The following is a 17,998-nucleotide window of genomic DNA, read 5'->3' as shown; positions in this document are numbered from 1 at the left end:
GTGATATGAAATTCATCCTGATTCACCACTTACTGAGAAGTGCTGCCCAATTTGTCTCAAATGTCACATCTCTATGTATTAATTTGCTACTCCACAGTACTGATTAAAAGGAATATTCTCCAACTCCCAAGGCAGAGCCATCGGAAATGAAGCAGGTTCACTCAGAAAGCACAGGCCGTCCCTCCTGGGCAGAGGAAATGGACGTTCACCGCCTCCCACCCTAGAGAAGCCCTCATCAAGCCTGCTGTTCTGGCCCGGAGCACTGAATAGTGCAAATTGCATATTCAATACACACACACACACATATATAATCGAATAGCTTCCATTAGCCCAATTTTGAGGTGTCTGCATAATATCCCAGAATTGAGGAGCTCTTTCAGAATGAGGACATTGGCTGAAAGGCTGGGACTAGGAGGGAGGAATCAGTAGGTCGAATTACAGGAAGGAATAAATCAGGACGGGTGCATTTCTGGACCCTGATTTCCCTGTGTGCACAGTGGCGTGATCACCTTCAACTCTGCTTCCACTTCCAAAAGCCATGAGAGCACATTCTGCCCCAAAGCTCGCTCTGAGCCTGCCTCTCCTAGTAGACCAACAACCAGGAGCTCCATCTTCGTCCACCTGTCCCTCACAGGTGTGTCTGTCTGACCCTGTCCCACCACGCTGTGGTCCTTAGGCAGAGATGGCATTACTGACCATCCAGTGGTAGCAAAAGCACACCAAGGTGTTTCTCCAGAAGCAACACTGAATGAGTACTTCCTCTTCCTCCCCCCTTCTATTCCCCTGTGGGAGTGTGTGTGGAGAGGGTAGAGGGGGCACATTGTGATTGAAGATGAGGCTTGGCTGAGAAATCAGGGACTGCATACAGTAGGTACTCAATAAAAGCACAATGAATGAAAAGATCTCTACATCAGCTTTATGTGTGATGTCGCTGCTCCGGGCTGAGCTTTTCAGGTGGACTCATGGTTCATGGGTGGGCTTCAGGGTGTCTGCATTACATGAAAAAAACATGGAAAAGTGTTGTTTCCATTCATGTGTGTGTGTGTCCTTGGAAAGACAGTCACAGCTTTCAAGTCCTTGACCCCAAAAGTCTAGGGCCTACTGGGCATGTTACTAGCACCTGTAGCTCCAAAGCCAACATCTCTGATACAAAGAGAAGAGGCCGTGGAAAGACAAAGTTCCCAGCCTTGGCCTCATCAGCTCCCACCTACCAGGTGACAGAGCCCCAGACCTCATCCCTAACCGGTGGGCACTCTCTCAGGCAGAGCTGAGGCTCAGGGACATGGAGAACACTCTGGTCCTTCCCAAAGAAGCCACAGTCTGTATGTAAGACTAGACACACCATGAACCACGGGGTTGAGGATTTTGTACAAACTCAGGCGCCAGAGGGCTGGGGTAGCACTGGGATTGCGACCTAAGGAGTTGACATATCTTTCCTTCCAGCTCCTGAAATAACCCCAGTCAAGTAAGGTGAGGATGAGGGCAACTTCATTAATTAGCTGGCATTTTTCGAGCACTGACAATTTTCCAGGCCCTGTACTGAACACATCACGTGACTGTGTGTTCTCTTCCTTTGTCTTCACAACTCTGTGAAGTATTATTCTTATCCTGATTTTACACATGCGGAGGCCAGAGCTCAGAGAATGAAATAACTTGTCCAAGGTCACACAGCAAGTGAGTGGCAGAGATGGGATTTGATTCCAGATATGTTTGAACCCAGAACCTAAGGTCTTAATCATTGTACTACGCCCCCTCTCCCCTTGTGGTTACCAGGGAGTTTGCAAAAACAGAGATTCCTCATCCTTCTAGATTCTGTACGGAGATAACAAGTGAAATAGAACAGGTCTGATTTTTAAGGACGCCTCCTGTATTTTGATAGTGAGATCCCAAGATGACAAAGTTAGCTAAACAGATACACCTGTTTCTAGATTTAGACGACTAAGCAGATCTAATAGACTGGGGCCCAGCACTCAGAGATGGGCTCTGCTTCACAAAAGTGTCAGAGCGAGTGCTCAAGATGAATGCTGCTAAAATGCAAAGTGGACCCAGGATTAGGCATTAAAACCTGCAGAGATGCTTATCAAATTGACATTTCTGATCTGCTTATAACCCTTATTTCCCTGCTCATCAATCCAGAACAGGCAGAAACAATCCCATACACTCTTTGAGAGTTGGGTGGGGAGAAGGTGGGAGGCCTTGGGGCCCGGATGGGAGAAATAATGTCCAAATGACAGCAAGACTAGGCAGGAGAGACACACCAGGGGCATACTGAAGTAGGAAGCTTCCATATACTCAGAAAGAGTGACAGAAGGACACACAGCAAGCATTAGGCTCAGAGACAGAGAGTCACCGAAACCAAGACCCACACAACTGAATTCCAGGGGGATTTAAAAGTGAAATGGAAAAACAAAACTCTAAAAGAATACGATGAACATTTAACTAAATATTTATCTGATCTTGGCATGGAAAAGGGCTTTGCAAGCATGACACCAAAAGTAGACTGTAAAAGAAAACACATTTAATATTGGTGGCATGAAAATTAAAACCGCTACACATCAAAAGAGAACTCATAATGTTAATATCCTTAATATGCAAAATCACTTACAAGAAAGATAAAAAATACTAACATTCCAAAAGAAAAGTAGGCAGAGACAGGGAGACGCAATTTACAAAATGATCTACAAAAGGCCAGTAAGTGATGACAGGTGCTCAACCTTCCCCATCATCAAAGAGATGCAAATTATAACAACAAATGAGGTTTCATTTTTCACCCATTTTAATCAATGAAAATGATTTAAAACTCAGCAACATGCAGTGCAGGTAAATTGGAGGGAACGCTCTGTCGGTGGAAGTGTGCATCGTCTAACCTTTTGGAAGACGCAGCGGAATTATGTACTAAAACGGAAAAGCTACACACTCGTTGACCCAACAATTGCACTTCCAAGAGCTTATTCTAAGAAGATAATTAGATGAGGGTTTAAGTTGTATGTACAAGGATGTTCTTCACCTAAATGTCCACAGAAGACGACTGGTGAAATAATTGTGATATACGCAACCCACAACGGCTCCCTCACTGATACTCATTAGCGAGGACAAAGCAGGGCTACTTTTGTTAACACAGAGAAGCGTCGTCCTCATTAACCAGATTACAGAACTGCACGGATAGCATAACCCCAAGTGCACGTGGATCTGCATCTGTGCGCGTGTGCACGTGTGCATGTGCAGAGAGCTGTCCAAATGTGCACGTGCTGAAGTTTCAGAGCTGAGGCTAGACCCTCTGCAGTGGACAGGCAGCCTGAGCTGGGCAGAGCAGGACGAGGTCAGACCTGGGAGTCAGGAGGAGGAGGAAGAGGAGGGTTTGGTGAGGACTCCTAGGGACTCAGTGCTGATGAGGTTGCCAGATCTAGCAAATACATATACAAGACACAAGATGCTCCATTAAATTTGAATTTCAGATGAACAATGGATAACTTTTCTATTATAAATGTATCTATGAAATATTTAGGATATTGACACTAAAAAAATTTAAATTTTTAAAATTTAAACAAATTAGAATTCAAATTAACTGGGCGTCCTGTATTTTATCCAGCAAACCCAGCTAAGAAGCGCTGGACACCTCTCTCGTCGCCTCCATGGGAGGACCCCCACCAGCCTGGAGGGGCGGTGAAGCCAAGGCAGGCTTCCTGTGTCCGCCCCTGCCCTTGACATGGAGTCACCAGTGTCTGCCTTCCCCCAGTCCTGCAAGGAGGGCAGTGCAAGAAAAGAGGATAGTCTTTAGTACCAGAAAAGTCACATGAAAATTCTTGGCCATCAAAGAGCGTTAAACTGAACACAAAACTTGCGAGTCCTAGCCCGTACGTCTGTAAGATGGAGATAGCAACGTCTGTCCATGGGGTTGTCGTGGGGATTAAATGAGATAATGTGTGTAAAGGGCCTGGCGTACCATCTGCACTTAAGACAAGTTGATCCCCTTCCCTCCCGTCCATGGGCCGCAGCCCACGCTCCTGCCCCCGGGGGATTACAAGTCAAGCATCTCCTGTCATCTCAGAGGCAGACGACTGGCCTTTTTGATCTTTTCCTTGAAGCGGCAGCAGCTCTGAGCTGACACTCTTCACCTGACTTCACCTTCCTCCAGAATCCCCAACTGCAGTTCGGCTCCTTATCTACACTCTTCCCTCTCCGACGAGGGTGGAGGATCAAACCCGCTTTGATAGCAGACGTTCAGGGACAGGGACGGCAGCCAAGGGGAGCCACCAAGAGCAGGGCCCTGATGGCACTTTTCAATGGGCATGGTGACATCTTGAATGTAAGAAGGCTGTCCCGACTGGGAACAGCCCAGGCTGGTGGGGGGGTGCCTCCTCCTCGGGAGCCTGTCTGTCTGTCTGTCTGCTGTCCGGCACAAATGACTAAGGTGGACTCTGCCCTGGAGGGAGGGGCTGGCCTCTTTCCCTGGGAGCCAAATCTTCACGGTCCTTTTAACAACTAGATCTCCTGCTCCCCACAATGAGGCCCAGAGAGTTTAAAAAAATCTCCCCAAGGTCAGTTAGTTATAGGCCTAAGAAGCTAGAGTTTATCAGTAAATCCCCAAATACAGGATGCTCCAGTGTTTTGTGGACAAACCCTGTGATAGACAGGGTCCAGGCCAGCCCCTTGAAGGCATGTATCACGTGCTTTATTCCTAGCACTGGCTGCCCCTACTGGGTGCCCCTACCTCCCCTCCTTGCCTCTCCATTCTGGGTGTTCCAAAAGTTGGTGCAATTCACACTTCCAGATGCACAAGTCGCCTCATGGTCCAGTCCTAAGGCAGACCACCAGGGTTTGGCGATCACCACAGCCCTGGCTTCTCTGTGCCTGACTCCCTTGTTGGCACACACACATCTGGGAGCCACTCACAGCCCGTGGAGTTGGCAGAAACCCTGCACAGGGGCCTGCATAGGCTCGCTCAGTCACCACCACCTGTTTGCTCTGGTCCAGGTTGTCCTGGGTCTTTCTAGAACCCATGACTTTGAGACACCGTTATGTGGCTGAGGTAGGACAGGCCCTTCCTTCTGCCCTCTTGGTTCTGCTGTGGAATGCTGAGCCATCTCATGTCTGGGCTGCCTCTGCTGTGCCAGGCAGGCGAAAGGAGGGACCCAGCAGCCTCTACGATAGCCTAATATTTTGTAACTTCTTTTGAACCCCAGACCCTTTGTGAATCTGACGGAAGCTCTAGCGTGGCCCTGTCCAGCAGAATTTTCCGCAGTGATGGAAATGTTTTCTATCTGTGCTGTCCAGTTTGGTAGCCATACACAGCGATTAAACACTTGACATGAGTTTAGGGAGACGGAGAAAGCGAATTTTAAATTTTATTGAATTTTGATTAATTTAAATACAAATATGCACATGTGGCTAGAGCCTACTACACTGAATAGCACAGCTCTAGACTGGGGTCAGCAAACTTTTTCTGCGAAGGAGCAGAGTGTAAACCTATTAGATTTTGCAGGTTACATGGTGTGTGTGGCAGAAACACAACTCTGCAGTTGTAGGGCACGCAAAGAGTCATGGACAATATGTCAACAAAGGGGCTTGGCTGTGTTCTAACAAAACTTTATTTACAAAAACAAGCCATGGGCTGGATTTGGCCAGGGGGCCATAGTTTGCAGATCCCTGTTCGAGACCCTTCCTAGAAAAAAATACACATCCTCATATATATTCAGAATTTTGCCTCTAATTTCAAGGTGCTTGCAGACCTTTGATGCCCAATCCCAGACCCTGCCTATGAATTCCAGGCTTGACCCTCTGATTTAAAGGGACTCTGTGATTGTACCCTCAGATCTGCTCCGGGGTACAGAGAAGTGCTTGCATTGTTCCCCACGGGGGCGGTGTGGTCAAGGGATCAGTAGGACATTTTTTTCCTAAAGCCTCATGGAAGTCCAGCCTCAGACAAACATCTACAAGGATTGCTGAATGAGGACACCACAAATGCCCAACCAGAACCCCAGTTGTCAGCCCTCCCAGGATCTCTGCAGGCACCAACTCTGGTCACTGACTCATTGACTCGCCAGGCCCAAACACGGCCCATCTCCCCAAGGCCAACACATTGTAGAGGGAGCTCTGGGTCAGAGAGAATTCAAGAAGCTTCTGAAGAGCCTCTCTTAGTCAGGATATTGTAGTTCAAACTTGGAGAGAATTAGTTTGGGTTTAGGGCCAAAGTTTCAAGGTGAAGACGTAGTTAGGATGACCAAGATCACAGACTTGCTAGGGGGAGGAACTGATCATTTTTTCAAAAGAAATTGGCCTACCTACCTCAGGAGACCTCATTTTAGAGATAGTTAGGTCTTAGTCAGGAGCCCTCAGTTAAAGGGATCTGGGTTCTGTCAGGAGCCCTCAGTTAAAGGGATCTGGGTTATGTCAGGAGCCCTCAGTTAAAGGGATCTGGGTTATGTCAGGAGCCCTCAGTTAAAGGGATCTGGGTTATGTCAGGAGCCCTCAGTTAAAGGGATCTGGGTTATATCAGGAGCCCTCAGTTAAAGGTATGTGGAACTTTCTCTGGAGCCTTCGCAGGAAGCTTTAGTTAAAACTGAAATCTTCTTGGGAGCCCTCAATTGCTCCAGTTACAGCACCCAACTGTGCCCCCCATAGCCCTACCACCAGGGGTGGACTTTGCCAAGGACGTAGGAGCTGCCCTCCTTCGTGGTGTATTCCCGGCCAAGACATAGATGGTATCTATTTCTATATTGCTGTAGCTTCATTCAAGAAAGTATCACTTATTAAGTCCTTGGAGGCAACAGAAAGAAAGCTTTCGAATAACGGACATGCTTTACGGGTGTTATGTCACTACTGTTATTAATTATCATTAACAGTCTTAAAATATGCCTATTAATGATCTAACACAAAATAATGGTGTGGGTCTCAGCCAAGAGCAGCATAATTACCTATTAATGAGATGTAAATTTCCCAGGGAAATGACAGAAATCTAGAAGTACCACCTTCTGAACTAACATAATAAAGTTAATAATAATAATAGTGTATAATCTGAAGATATTAGTGTTAATTTGAATGCCAACACATATTTAAGCAGGCTGAGAAAGTGGAAATTATTTGCATAACTCAAACCAAGAATCCCTAATCTGTGCTAGTAAGAAAACATTAATTGTTCTTCCCTGAATGATAGAAAACTGACTTTTTGCAGTCACTATATGGAGCAGAAATTTTTTTCAGTGACTTATTTTCTTTCTTTTACTTAGGGTTTATCTCTCTCTTATTCCCAAAACCAGACTGAGGCATCTTGTACAACTAAGCCCAATAGAAAACGGAATTGAAAAAATAAAAACACAACCAAACTCAGTTAAGGGGACAGAGAAATAGATGTTACCAGGCCCTGAGGATGAACTGCTGGGGCCGAGCTCTCATTTCAATTCTCAGTTTCCTGGAAACGCGGCACAGGCCATTTCAATCACTGAGTTACTGGTAAGTAACCAGCCTTGTTAGCACTGGCGCAGCCTCTGAATCTGAGGCAGCCGTCCCCGCGGCCGAGAGCAGCGCAGCCCCGCGCCTGTGCCCATTAGGACCACACAGGTTAGGCCCCCACAAGCTGGGGCTGGGACGCACCTACCTTCATAGCTGGCGCGGAAGCCCTGCGCGCTGACTGCATAGTCACTGATGAGGCGCAGAGAGAGGGTGCTGGCGGCGCTGACAATGGTGGCTGGCAGTTGAAAGCCTGTGAGCCTGAAAGATAAAGATGCAATTTAGGGGCGGCCAGTGGTGGAGTGGTTAAGTTCACACGGCCCGCTTTGGTGGCTTGGGTTTATGGGTTCAGGTCCCAGGCACAGACCTACACACGGCCATGAAGCCATGCTGTGGTGACATCCCACATGTAAAGTAGAGGAAGACTGGCATAGATGTTAGGTCAGGGACAATCTTCCTCACCGAAAAAAAAAAAGAGGTGTGATTTAGGGAGAATGACCCCCTTGGGTACTGCACATCCATTAAGCATTTATTGAGCACCTGCTGGATGCACAATGCTGATATGGCGGAGGGAGGGATATGAAACATCAGGCATATGGAAGGTATTCAAAAACAAAGCGGTGATGAGGCAGAGGTGATGGAACCAGCAGTCTCCTGTCACAGAAACATAGGGGCTATTCCCCCCAAGCCATGGGCTATCCTCAACCTGGAGGCCTGCCTCCTTTATGTCCCTTCTCTTTTCTCCACTTCCAGTTTCTTCTCCTGTCTCTTCCCTTTCTGGCTGAGACCCTTTGAGGCTCTGGGTAGACTTCCCCTCAAATTTAAAACTAATAATTGCCAGTAGACAATATTTATTCCATACTGAGGAAAATACATCCAAGTCGAAGTAGCAGAATGTGGATGCTTCTTATCATAGGCTTTATTCTTTAAAAGGAATAAGTCTACCGCTTTTATACAAAAGATAAGTGCTTATTTTAAAAAGATGAAAGCAAAAACTAAAAACCCAATGCAATCTAGAAATAATCATTCTTGACAGTTGACATACAAAGAGGCGGACCAATAGATGGGATCAGATTCAATAAAATAATTTCATACAAGTGGGATCCTACTGTACATGCCTTTAAAATTAAAATGCTTATTTTTTTTTTTCCTGCAAGTTAAGTGAAGAAGAAGAAACAGGGGTGAAATGGAAGGAATTGTTGAACCTGAGATAATGTTTTTAGCACAAGAGATTCATTTTTAAAAGATTCTTCTAATGTTAAAAAGATAAAATAACAAAGCTTTCACTGAATGTTTGGGGACATATTTTAGGAAAGAAATTGTCCTCCACTGGGCATGCATGCATGGTGGTCCCCACAGGCGACCTCATTGTGCACACAGGTGGTAGTGCGATGGGCAGTCTCCTGTCTACCTTTGTCCTTCATCCCATATCTGAGGCTCAACTGCCTCCCCACCCTTCAGGGCTCTGGGAGAAGATTCAAGGTTTACTTTTACCCCCATTTTTAAGTAGTTTGGAATAGCTATGATGCTCCTGGATCCCTCCCTCTACCTCCAATGGCCATATAAAATCTTGATGCACAGAAGTCCCCTAGAGAGCTTGAGTATTGGGTTCAGACTAGTTAAATCAGATATTTGTTAATGCCCACCTTGAACAGCCCTGTGCTAGATGAAGCCCTGGCCTTTCCTACCATCCTAATCTTACAGGATTCATGTTAACTCAGAATAAACTCAAGGAAAAGGGATCAAACTGTGGAATGGGTGGCCAAATAAGTTTCAAAGTCATCTTCTCTTCAGGTATAAAAACATCCAGCAAAGGATCCCTACCTCACGCCATATTCTCTCCTCTTCCCCATCTTTCTGCCCCTAACTCCCTTTGTTTCTCACGTGGTTCAAAGTTTATATGTAAAATAATGAAACCACACATGTTAGAAGGAAACAAACTATTTCTTTTTATCAACTTATGCTGGGGAAGGTCTTTCTCAGCACGACACGTTTCAAGGATTCCTTTGGTTTCTGCCTGCCCATCATTCTTCTAGGGAGCTGTCATCGCATGAGGTTCAGATAGGTACCCCCACTGCTCACCAGCCACAGAACTGGGCAAATGACCCACCATGGCATATCCCTGATCATTAGGAACTGGCTTAAGGGATAGAGAAGAGGGAAGGGGGCCAAAACCCAAGCAGGGTCATTTTGAGTTCTTCTATGGGATAGGATATCAAACAGACTCTGAGAGTCTTTTAGTTTTGGATTCTAAATCATTAGAATGTAAGCTTGGGACCTCCAGCAGCCTTTTTACCAATACAAGGAGCCTATCTGCTTTAGAGACAATGATATCCCACATAGATACAAACAAAGCTGAGCCGTGAGGAGAGAAGATAAACACAGCCCTGACGACATATTTTGGGGATCCTTAATCCAGCCATGCAGAGGGTGCTGTCTCTGCAGTGCCCGTTACACGAGCCGACACTCTTTGTTTGCATCCTTCCTTTCTTCCTTCCTTCCTTTCTCCCTCCCCCCGCCCCTTCCTTCTTTGCTTTCTTTCTTTTACTTTTTTTGGCTTAAGCTAGTTTGATTGGGTTCCATCTCTTGAAATTGATTGAGTACTGATGGATACAGCGTGAAACCCCAGAGGCCTTAAAGGAAAATACTGATTGATTTAATTGTGTGAAAATTAAAAGCATGCATGTGGAGCAAAAGAAACTGTAAAAAAGACAAAGAGAAAAATGCAAAGTGGAAAGATTATGTATAATACGTATGACAGGAAAAGGCATAGTGTTCATAATCTGTAAAGAACATTTACAAATCGATATGAAAAAGATAAACAGGTAAAGAGCAAAAGAGTAAAGGACACCAACAAACAAAAACAGTAAGATGATTCGCCTAATTCATGTCACAAATGTGAGAATGGAATCCACAAGATTAATTTTTCACCGATCCGATTGGCAAATATCCAGATTGGCAAGGGTTAAGGAAAACCGATCGGGTAGTTATCAAAAGGATAATAAGGAAATACTACAAATTATGTACATACAGTTGACAAATTAGATGAAACGGAGCAGTCCCTTGGAAAGCACAAACTACCATAACTTTCCCAACATGAAATAGATAATTTGAATAGCCGTATAAGTATTAAGGAAATTGAATTAGTAACTTAAAAACTCCACAAAAAGAAATATGCAGGCCTAGATGGGTTCACTAGAGAATTCTAACAAACATACAAGGAGGAATTAACATAAATTCTATACAGTCCCTTCCAGGAAACAGAGGAGCAAGGAGCACTTCCAAACTTACTTATGAGGACAGTATTACCCTGATACCAAAACCAAAGACAGTACAAATAAAGAAAACTAAAGACCAATATCCACATGAATACAAACACAAAATTTCTTAACAAAATATTAGCAAAGCAAATTCAGCAATATACGAAAATAATTATAACCCATAACCAAGTGGGGTTTATTCCAAGGAAGCAAGGTTGGTTCAATATTTGAAAATCAATCAATATAATTCACCATATTAGCAGCCAAAAGTAGAAAAATCACATGACCATATCAATTGATGCAGAAAAAGCACTTGACAAAATTCAACACTCATTCCAAACTAAAAAGAAAAAAAAAACTTTTGGAAAACTTAGAGGGAAACTTCCTGACTTGATAAACAGCACCTCCAAATATCTTATAGCTAACATCACACTTAATGGCGAAAGACAGTGCTTTGCCCCCAAGATTGAGAACAAGGCAAGGATATAACCATCTAATTGGAAAATCGACAAAAGACACAAAGAGACATTTCACTAAAGAGGGTGGCAAACAAGCACATGGAAAAGGTTCAACATCATTAGCCATTAGCAAAGTGCAAATTAAGACCACAAGAGGTATTATTACATACCATTAGAACAGATAAAAATAAAAATAGGGACAAAACCAAATGCTGGTGATGACGCAGAGCAACTGGATTTCTCCTACATTGCTGGTAGAAGGTAAAATGGTACAGACACTCCTGAAAAGAGTTTGGTGGTCTCTCTTTAGAGAAATACTACACACACACCAATCATAAACTCAGCAATCGCACTCTGGGACATTTATCCCAGAGAAGTGAAAACGCGTCCACACGAAAACCCGCGCGTGATTGTTCCTAGCAGTTTCATTTGTTTTTGTAATAGCCAAGACTAGAAATAACCAAAATGCCCTACTACAGCTGAACGATTAAACAAACTGTGGTGTATCCATACCATGGAATACCATTCAGCAACAAAAATGAACAGACTACTGGCCCATGGAGCAACTTGGAAGGATCTCAAGGGCATGACGATGAGTGAAAAAAGGCTTGTCTCAAAAGGTGACACACCAGATGATTCCATTTATATAATATCCCGGAAATGATAGTAAAGAGATGGAAAGCAGATTAGTGGTTGTCAGCGGTTGGGGATGGTGAGAAGGAGGGAAGTGGGGGCGACTATAAAGGGGCAGCACGAGGGAGCTCTCTGTGGGGATGGAACAGTACTGTACCTTGATTGCAGTGGTGGTGACGTGAATCCACATGTGATAAAATGACACAGAAGTACGCACACACATTGCACCCATGTCAACTCCCAGGGTTTGACACTGTATGATAGTTACATTAGATGTGCCCATTGCAGGAAACTGAGTGAAGGGTACATGGAACCTCTCTGTACTATCCTTGTAAATTTCCTGTGAATCTATAATTATTCCAAAATGAAAAGTTTTTAAAGATTCTATATGTGGCTCACACTGTTTCTATTGAACAGCACCTCAGTCCTCCGTTACATCTGACCTCAACTCAGTCTTCCCAGACTGAGCCTTGAGCTCCCGCTTGGTCCTTGTCAGGCCCCTCCCTTCAGCTGCCTCTTGTCCATTCCAACCCCTGTGTTGCTCCCCTCCGCACACACACCTGCAGCACTGGCTGGGTCCTTGCTGGAAAAGGACTGACCGTCAGAACCGTAACCCTGGATCCAAGGCCACCACTCACCCATCCTTTGACTTCCCGCTGACTTGCCCAGGCATCCTCTACCCTTCCCCTAACCCCAGATATTCATGTCCACTGATGACAGATTGCTACCCTCAATGACCCGCCATTAAAACACCAAACTGTCCCCAATGGGGCCAGACCTCTATCAAGACCTGACCCCCTCATTCCCATCCCACCCGGCCCTGGTTGTCTCTACCTCCAAGTGGGCCCAACTCACAGCAGCTGCAACTTGCCTCTCACCCATGATCACCAGAATTATGCCCTTGGGTGTCCTTCCCAGACACTCAGCCTGGGGAGAAGTTTTCCTTCAACAACACACAGCTTCCCGGAGGAATCTCACATCTCACCAAGGCTTCTCCCGTGAGTCATCTCTGGGAGTGGCATTCTTCCCACTGAGTGGAGCTTGTTGATTTTATTCCCCAAGTTACTTCCACGATATTTTTGAGTTGCCATTAAAGATGGCAGATCCTAGTTTCTTGGTACTATATTGACACAAGCTGTGAATAGCTAATGTATACTGTCAACAAACAATTACAGTTTTATCACTTGCAATATATGGAATTGAAGCTTACTAGGCATTTTCTCTAATCAGATATTTACCACCACTCTGTGATTTCCCAGGCTTGGTAGATAAATTCTAACATGGAGGATTCCTCAGAGGCGCTAAAGCTGGAGAGAGTGTGAAAGCTTGAACCTCCCCATCTGGTTACTTGAATCATCGTCCCCCTGCCCCACTGTCAGCTCTTCCCTCCCCTACTCATTATCATCAAATGGATTTTACACAAAGCTCACGACCCCCTCAAGTCAGGAGGAGTTACCACACTGCATGTTGCAATGAGCAAATAAAACTTTCAGACTTTCCCATCTTTTATCTGAAAAGTCTAAATATCATAGAAAGGAGTGAGACATTCTTCAATAGTAGAATCTAGCTTTATTAGAGAAATAGGGTAAAATGATGGCAAGAAAGGTAACAGCCCCCTCTTGCTGTTGGTTATCTCCCCATTGACTCTAAAATGAGCAGAGAACAGTTTCTGCCAACAGGTGGCATGGCCATAGATGTAAGCTAGCACTCATCTTCTGCTTTATCAGGGCTCATTGCCTTTCCCACTTCCTCAAGAACCTTCTCTTTGCTTCTGCTTCCCTGCGCAGAGTAACCCAAGGTCTTGGAAACTGGTGATGTGCATAACCCCAAATTTCTCACTCTCCGAGTTCACAATCCATCAATGGTTTCCCACCGTTCTTAGGATTAAGGCCAGAATCCTGAATGAGTTCCACAAACCCTGTATGACTCAGCCCCTGCCAGATTCTCTGCCTTATATCCTGCCTGGCTCCAGCCCCTCCAGTCATCTTTGGTCAAGCGCATGGGCAGTGGTCATCCGAGAGTGCAGGCAACAAGGAGTACATTTCCCATGGAGAATTTGAAAACAATAATCAAACAGACTTTAAAAGTCCACTTCTTATCCTCACCATCAGTCCACACTCCAAACAACGCCAGTAATAAAATCCTTCTCCCCTACTTTCTCTTTGCCCTCCCCTGGTACAAGGCTGGCTTCAGTTCCTTCAAGATGCCGCCCCTCATCCTCAGGGTCTTTGCACAAGCATTTCCTTTTTAGAAGCCTCTCTCACGTTCCCTCCACCTGTTTGTCTAATTAACTGCTCGTCACTCAAATCTCATCGCAAACGCCCCAATCTTATTTTCAGAAAGATAAGTTCTTGCCCTCCCAGCCCAGTCGATCTATTTCACATCCTCATGGGTCCCTGTGGAAGTCCCTAGGACTCCTCACCACATCTCTCCAGCTTTCCTTCCAGACACGTGGTGGAGCGTGCCTCCCCATCCTTGCTGACTGAGTGGGGCCCAGCCACGGCACTGGCTTTGCCAACGACATGTGGGCAGCGGTGAAGTGCGCTATTTCCAGGAGGGAGCCTTGAGGAGCCTGAGTGCCTTTTGCCAAAATCCCCTTCGCTCCCCAACAGCAGTGATCCTGGGTGTCTGTCAGCCGGGGCCCCTGAGAGCTCCTGCAAACCGTTTTTGAACATGCACTATGAGCAAGAAATAAACTTTTGGTGAGTTAAGGCATTGAGAGTTGAGGGCTGTTTGTTACCAGTGTTTTAAAATGTAGATTTTATGATTATTAAGTATAGTAAAGACAACAAATCAGGAAACAATTGCCATAAACAAGAGAGTTGATTACTTGCAGTCTCCAGGAGGGGGGCACGCCAGGCCAGGCAGGACCACAGAGGGAAGCACCAGGGTCCTCAGGAGGTGGAAGGAGCAGGAGGAAAACGTGGGCAAGAGCCTTTACTGGGGTTCTCGCAGGGAAGAAGGCATGGAAGCAGGCTAGGTGTGTTTGGGATTGGCTAGTTTGAATAATTTCAGAGGGCTTCAGGTTGTGGGGACTATCCTCAGTTGTCTGACTCCTGGCCCTGGGTGATCAAGGCAAGGGGACAGTGGCTCAACATGTCAAAGCTCAGTAAATGAGGTGGCTGGACCCTGGATTGGGTGGTTTGCATATGAAAGGCTCCCTCCCTGAAGGGCAGTGTGCTATGTCTTGGAATTAGCTGACCCTGGGAGGGGCTGTCCTCCTGGGTCAGCAAGGTCGCTAGCTGTCAAAGCATTAGAAAATAAAAACACCATTATTACACACAGCATGACACGACCCATCCTGACAACATCTTTTTTTCTGCTTTCCTAGGATTCATCACCATTCCTAATTAGATGTTTTGGAGTAAATATTTTTATTATTTCTGTGATTATTTTACTAAGGTCCCTCTGATAGACTGAAAACTCCACGAAAGCAGCGGCTGTGTTTGTTTTGCTCATCTTTGTCCAGTTCCTTGCCTATTTATTGTTGAATGAGGGAATGAATGAATGAATGAATGAATGGCAGGTTATCTGACATTTCCAGGGGCAGCTACACAGTGTCACAGTTCATCCTGTCGCTGGCAGTATGGACAAGAGGAGGGAGAGACTTCCAGACACGGTCTAAGAAACACCAACTGACTTTGGTAATTCCTTCACATACTCATGAAATGAGGTGAGATATAAGGAAAAAGCAGATTTTTTGCACATCTCTTTTTCCTCCCAATCACTCCAAGAAGAAGAGAAGGGGAAATCAGTAAGAGGAGACAAGGAAGCTCTTGGAGGGTGGAGAAGAAGAGTGGTGAGGTGGGAAGGTGCGACTGCCCAACGCTGGGACCTGCGCCCTCTGTCTTTGTGGGGAGTGGAGAAGGTGGCAGAACCACAGAGGGGAATTGCCCTACGGGGCACCTGGCGAGGCTGGACCGCACACAGACAGGCTCCCATCCCAAGCAGAAGAGCTTGCGCTCCCAGACCCAAGCTTGGCACCGATTCAACTGAGTTGATGCCTCCCCTTCAAGTAACACTGGGGCCTTGAGCACATCAGCAGTGGCCAGTGTGGAATGAAGATGGCGGAGCCGTCCGGAAATGTTGTGGTCTGTGTAGGACCTTGTTTGAGGGAACCCCAACAATGGCGGAAATGGAATTTCTCACCTTCATGAGTGGGGGCTCAAGGTCAAATTTCTTTAAATGCGGTGATATGACACTTATTCCACCCAAGGAGTGTTTGCAAATTCCTACCTGCAAAAGTAAAAGCTGGTTTTCTTACTCTGGGCGATAGTGACCATGTTTGAGAACTTCAGGGCTCTAGGTTGACCAACTACCAACTTCCTGGTCTGGGGCCTCTTGGCTTTGAGGCGTTAGTCTTGGGGTAAGGAGACAATGAAGGAATGCTGTCAGGTGAGGAGCAGTTGAAGGAAGTGGGCATGTCAAGTAAAAAAGAGTTGGTCAGGACGAGAACTGCCTTCCCATCCATAAAGGGTCATACCTGACACACCAGTGTCCTCATGAAATGCTTAGCAATGGACCAGGACCACAAGGTAGAGGCTCCAGAGAGACGGACTTGGGTTCATGTACAGAACTTTGCCAGTCACACCTGCTTGGGGAGGGATGAGCCATCTCTCAAGTTCAATCTGAGTTTAATTCCTCAAATAATTATTGAATGCCAATGGGTCTCTGATGCTGAACCTCAGAGACGGGTCAGAACATACCAGCCTTTCCCCATTTGAGCATTGGGCCAAGCTCTCTGGGTCATGACTTTGCTTCCATTAGTCAGAGAACCAGTGGGAAAGACCAGAATGAAACTCTTGTCTCAACGAACCACAATCTGGAACCTTGGAGTCCATTAGTACATCGGGGTGACCTCATTGCTGGAGTGTGTGTAAAACTTGGTTCCCACTAGATAGAGAAACATGGATGGGAGGGAAAGACCGAAGAGTAAAGTTTCATCGAAATGTCTTCCAGGCACATGACAGCCTTCTGAAGATGGGGGCATGATGCTGAGCCGTCCCTCCTTGAAGGCTGCCGTGGCTGGTGCTCTAGACCCCAAGTGAGACCAGAGATCTGGTCAGCTTCAAGGACATCATGAGTGGGAATGACAAAGATAGACCGCCCCCTGGGTGATGTGGCTGGAGCCTTTGCCCGTTCCTTGGACTGCCTTTCTCCTCGCCTCAGTTCACATCTCTCTCCCCTTTGCTGTCTCCTCTCCACCACACTGGTCTTTCCATTTCCCTTGAATGTGTTATGTTTCTTCCCACCCCAGGGCCTTTGCCTATGCTTTCCCTAGGGCTGTGTGCACCACTCTCCCCCTTAGCCACTCAGGCTGCCACCACCTTACCTACCCATCTCCCACTAGCTTCTCAGGTCTCAGTTTGAATGTTACTTCCTCTGGGAAAGAGTTCAGGGATCCCTGATAAATGTGCTCAGAGAACAGAGTATTTTTCCTTCGTAGTATTCATTCCAATCTTAATGGATTGATTTTCTTATTGAATTATGGTGATGTTTCTGTCTTAGATTCTTGACAGTGAGTTCCTTGAAGGCAAGCACTATGTTTAACTTTTCCTCTGCATCACTGTTGCATAGCACATAGTAGATGCAATATTGTTTGGAACTGGATGTGTCCCCCCCAAATTCATGTTGAAACCCTTCCCCCCAAGTGATGTGATGGTCTTAGGAGGTGGCGCTCCTGGGAGGTAATAAGGATTAGATGAGATGATGGCGGGGAGTCCCCATGAATGGATCAGTGCCCTTGTAAGAGTCGTGAGAGAGCTTGCTCCCTCTCTCTGCTCTCCACCATGTGGGGATACAACAAGAAGTGGGCAGCCTGCAACCTGGAAGAGAGGTCTCAGCAGATTCTCACCATGCCGATACCCTCATCTTCCAGCCTATGGAACTATGGGAAATAAATCTCTGCTGTTTATGAGCCACCCAGTCTATGGAATTTTTGTTATAGCAGCCTGAGCTGATTAAGACAAATGCAGAATGAATGAACAAATGAATATTTAACTATTACAGAGTGGACAGAAGAGGCCTCACTGTTGTCCTTTGAAAGGCCAGCTTACAAGGTTGACCCTTGGCTGGTATCAGAGAATGTGAATTTTAGGAAGGTTCCCCATTCCCAGAACTGATAAGAGTGGCCTCAACTATTTGTACAAGCATTATGGCTTGCACTGAACACCTGCTTCCCTCTGGGAGTCTGGAACTTTG

At 45.8% G+C, this 17,998-nt stretch overlaps 1 protein-coding gene across 1 annotated transcript in view; it reads right to left on the bottom strand.

Moving 5' to 3' along the window:
* CSMD2 (CUB and Sushi multiple domains 2) overlaps window positions 1-17,998 on the bottom strand; it is a 588,433-nt gene that overhangs the window by 474,456 nt on the left and 95,979 nt on the right. The window contains exon 3 of the mRNA XM_070510384.1: window positions 7,595-7,707. Within this exon, the coding sequence (XP_070366485.1) occupies window positions 7,595-7,707 (113 nt within the window). The remainder of the gene's footprint in view (window positions 1-7,594; window positions 7,708-17,998) is intronic.

The sequence above is a fragment of the Equus asinus genome, chromosome 5 (genome assembly GCF_041296235.1).
Source record: "Equus asinus isolate D_3611 breed Donkey chromosome 5, EquAss-T2T_v2, whole genome shotgun sequence".
Classification (NCBI taxonomy): Eukaryota; Metazoa; Chordata; class Mammalia; order Perissodactyla; family Equidae; genus Equus; species Equus asinus.
Note: the sequence above shows the minus strand (reverse complement) of the source record. Positions and strands in the feature narration are given on the sequence as shown.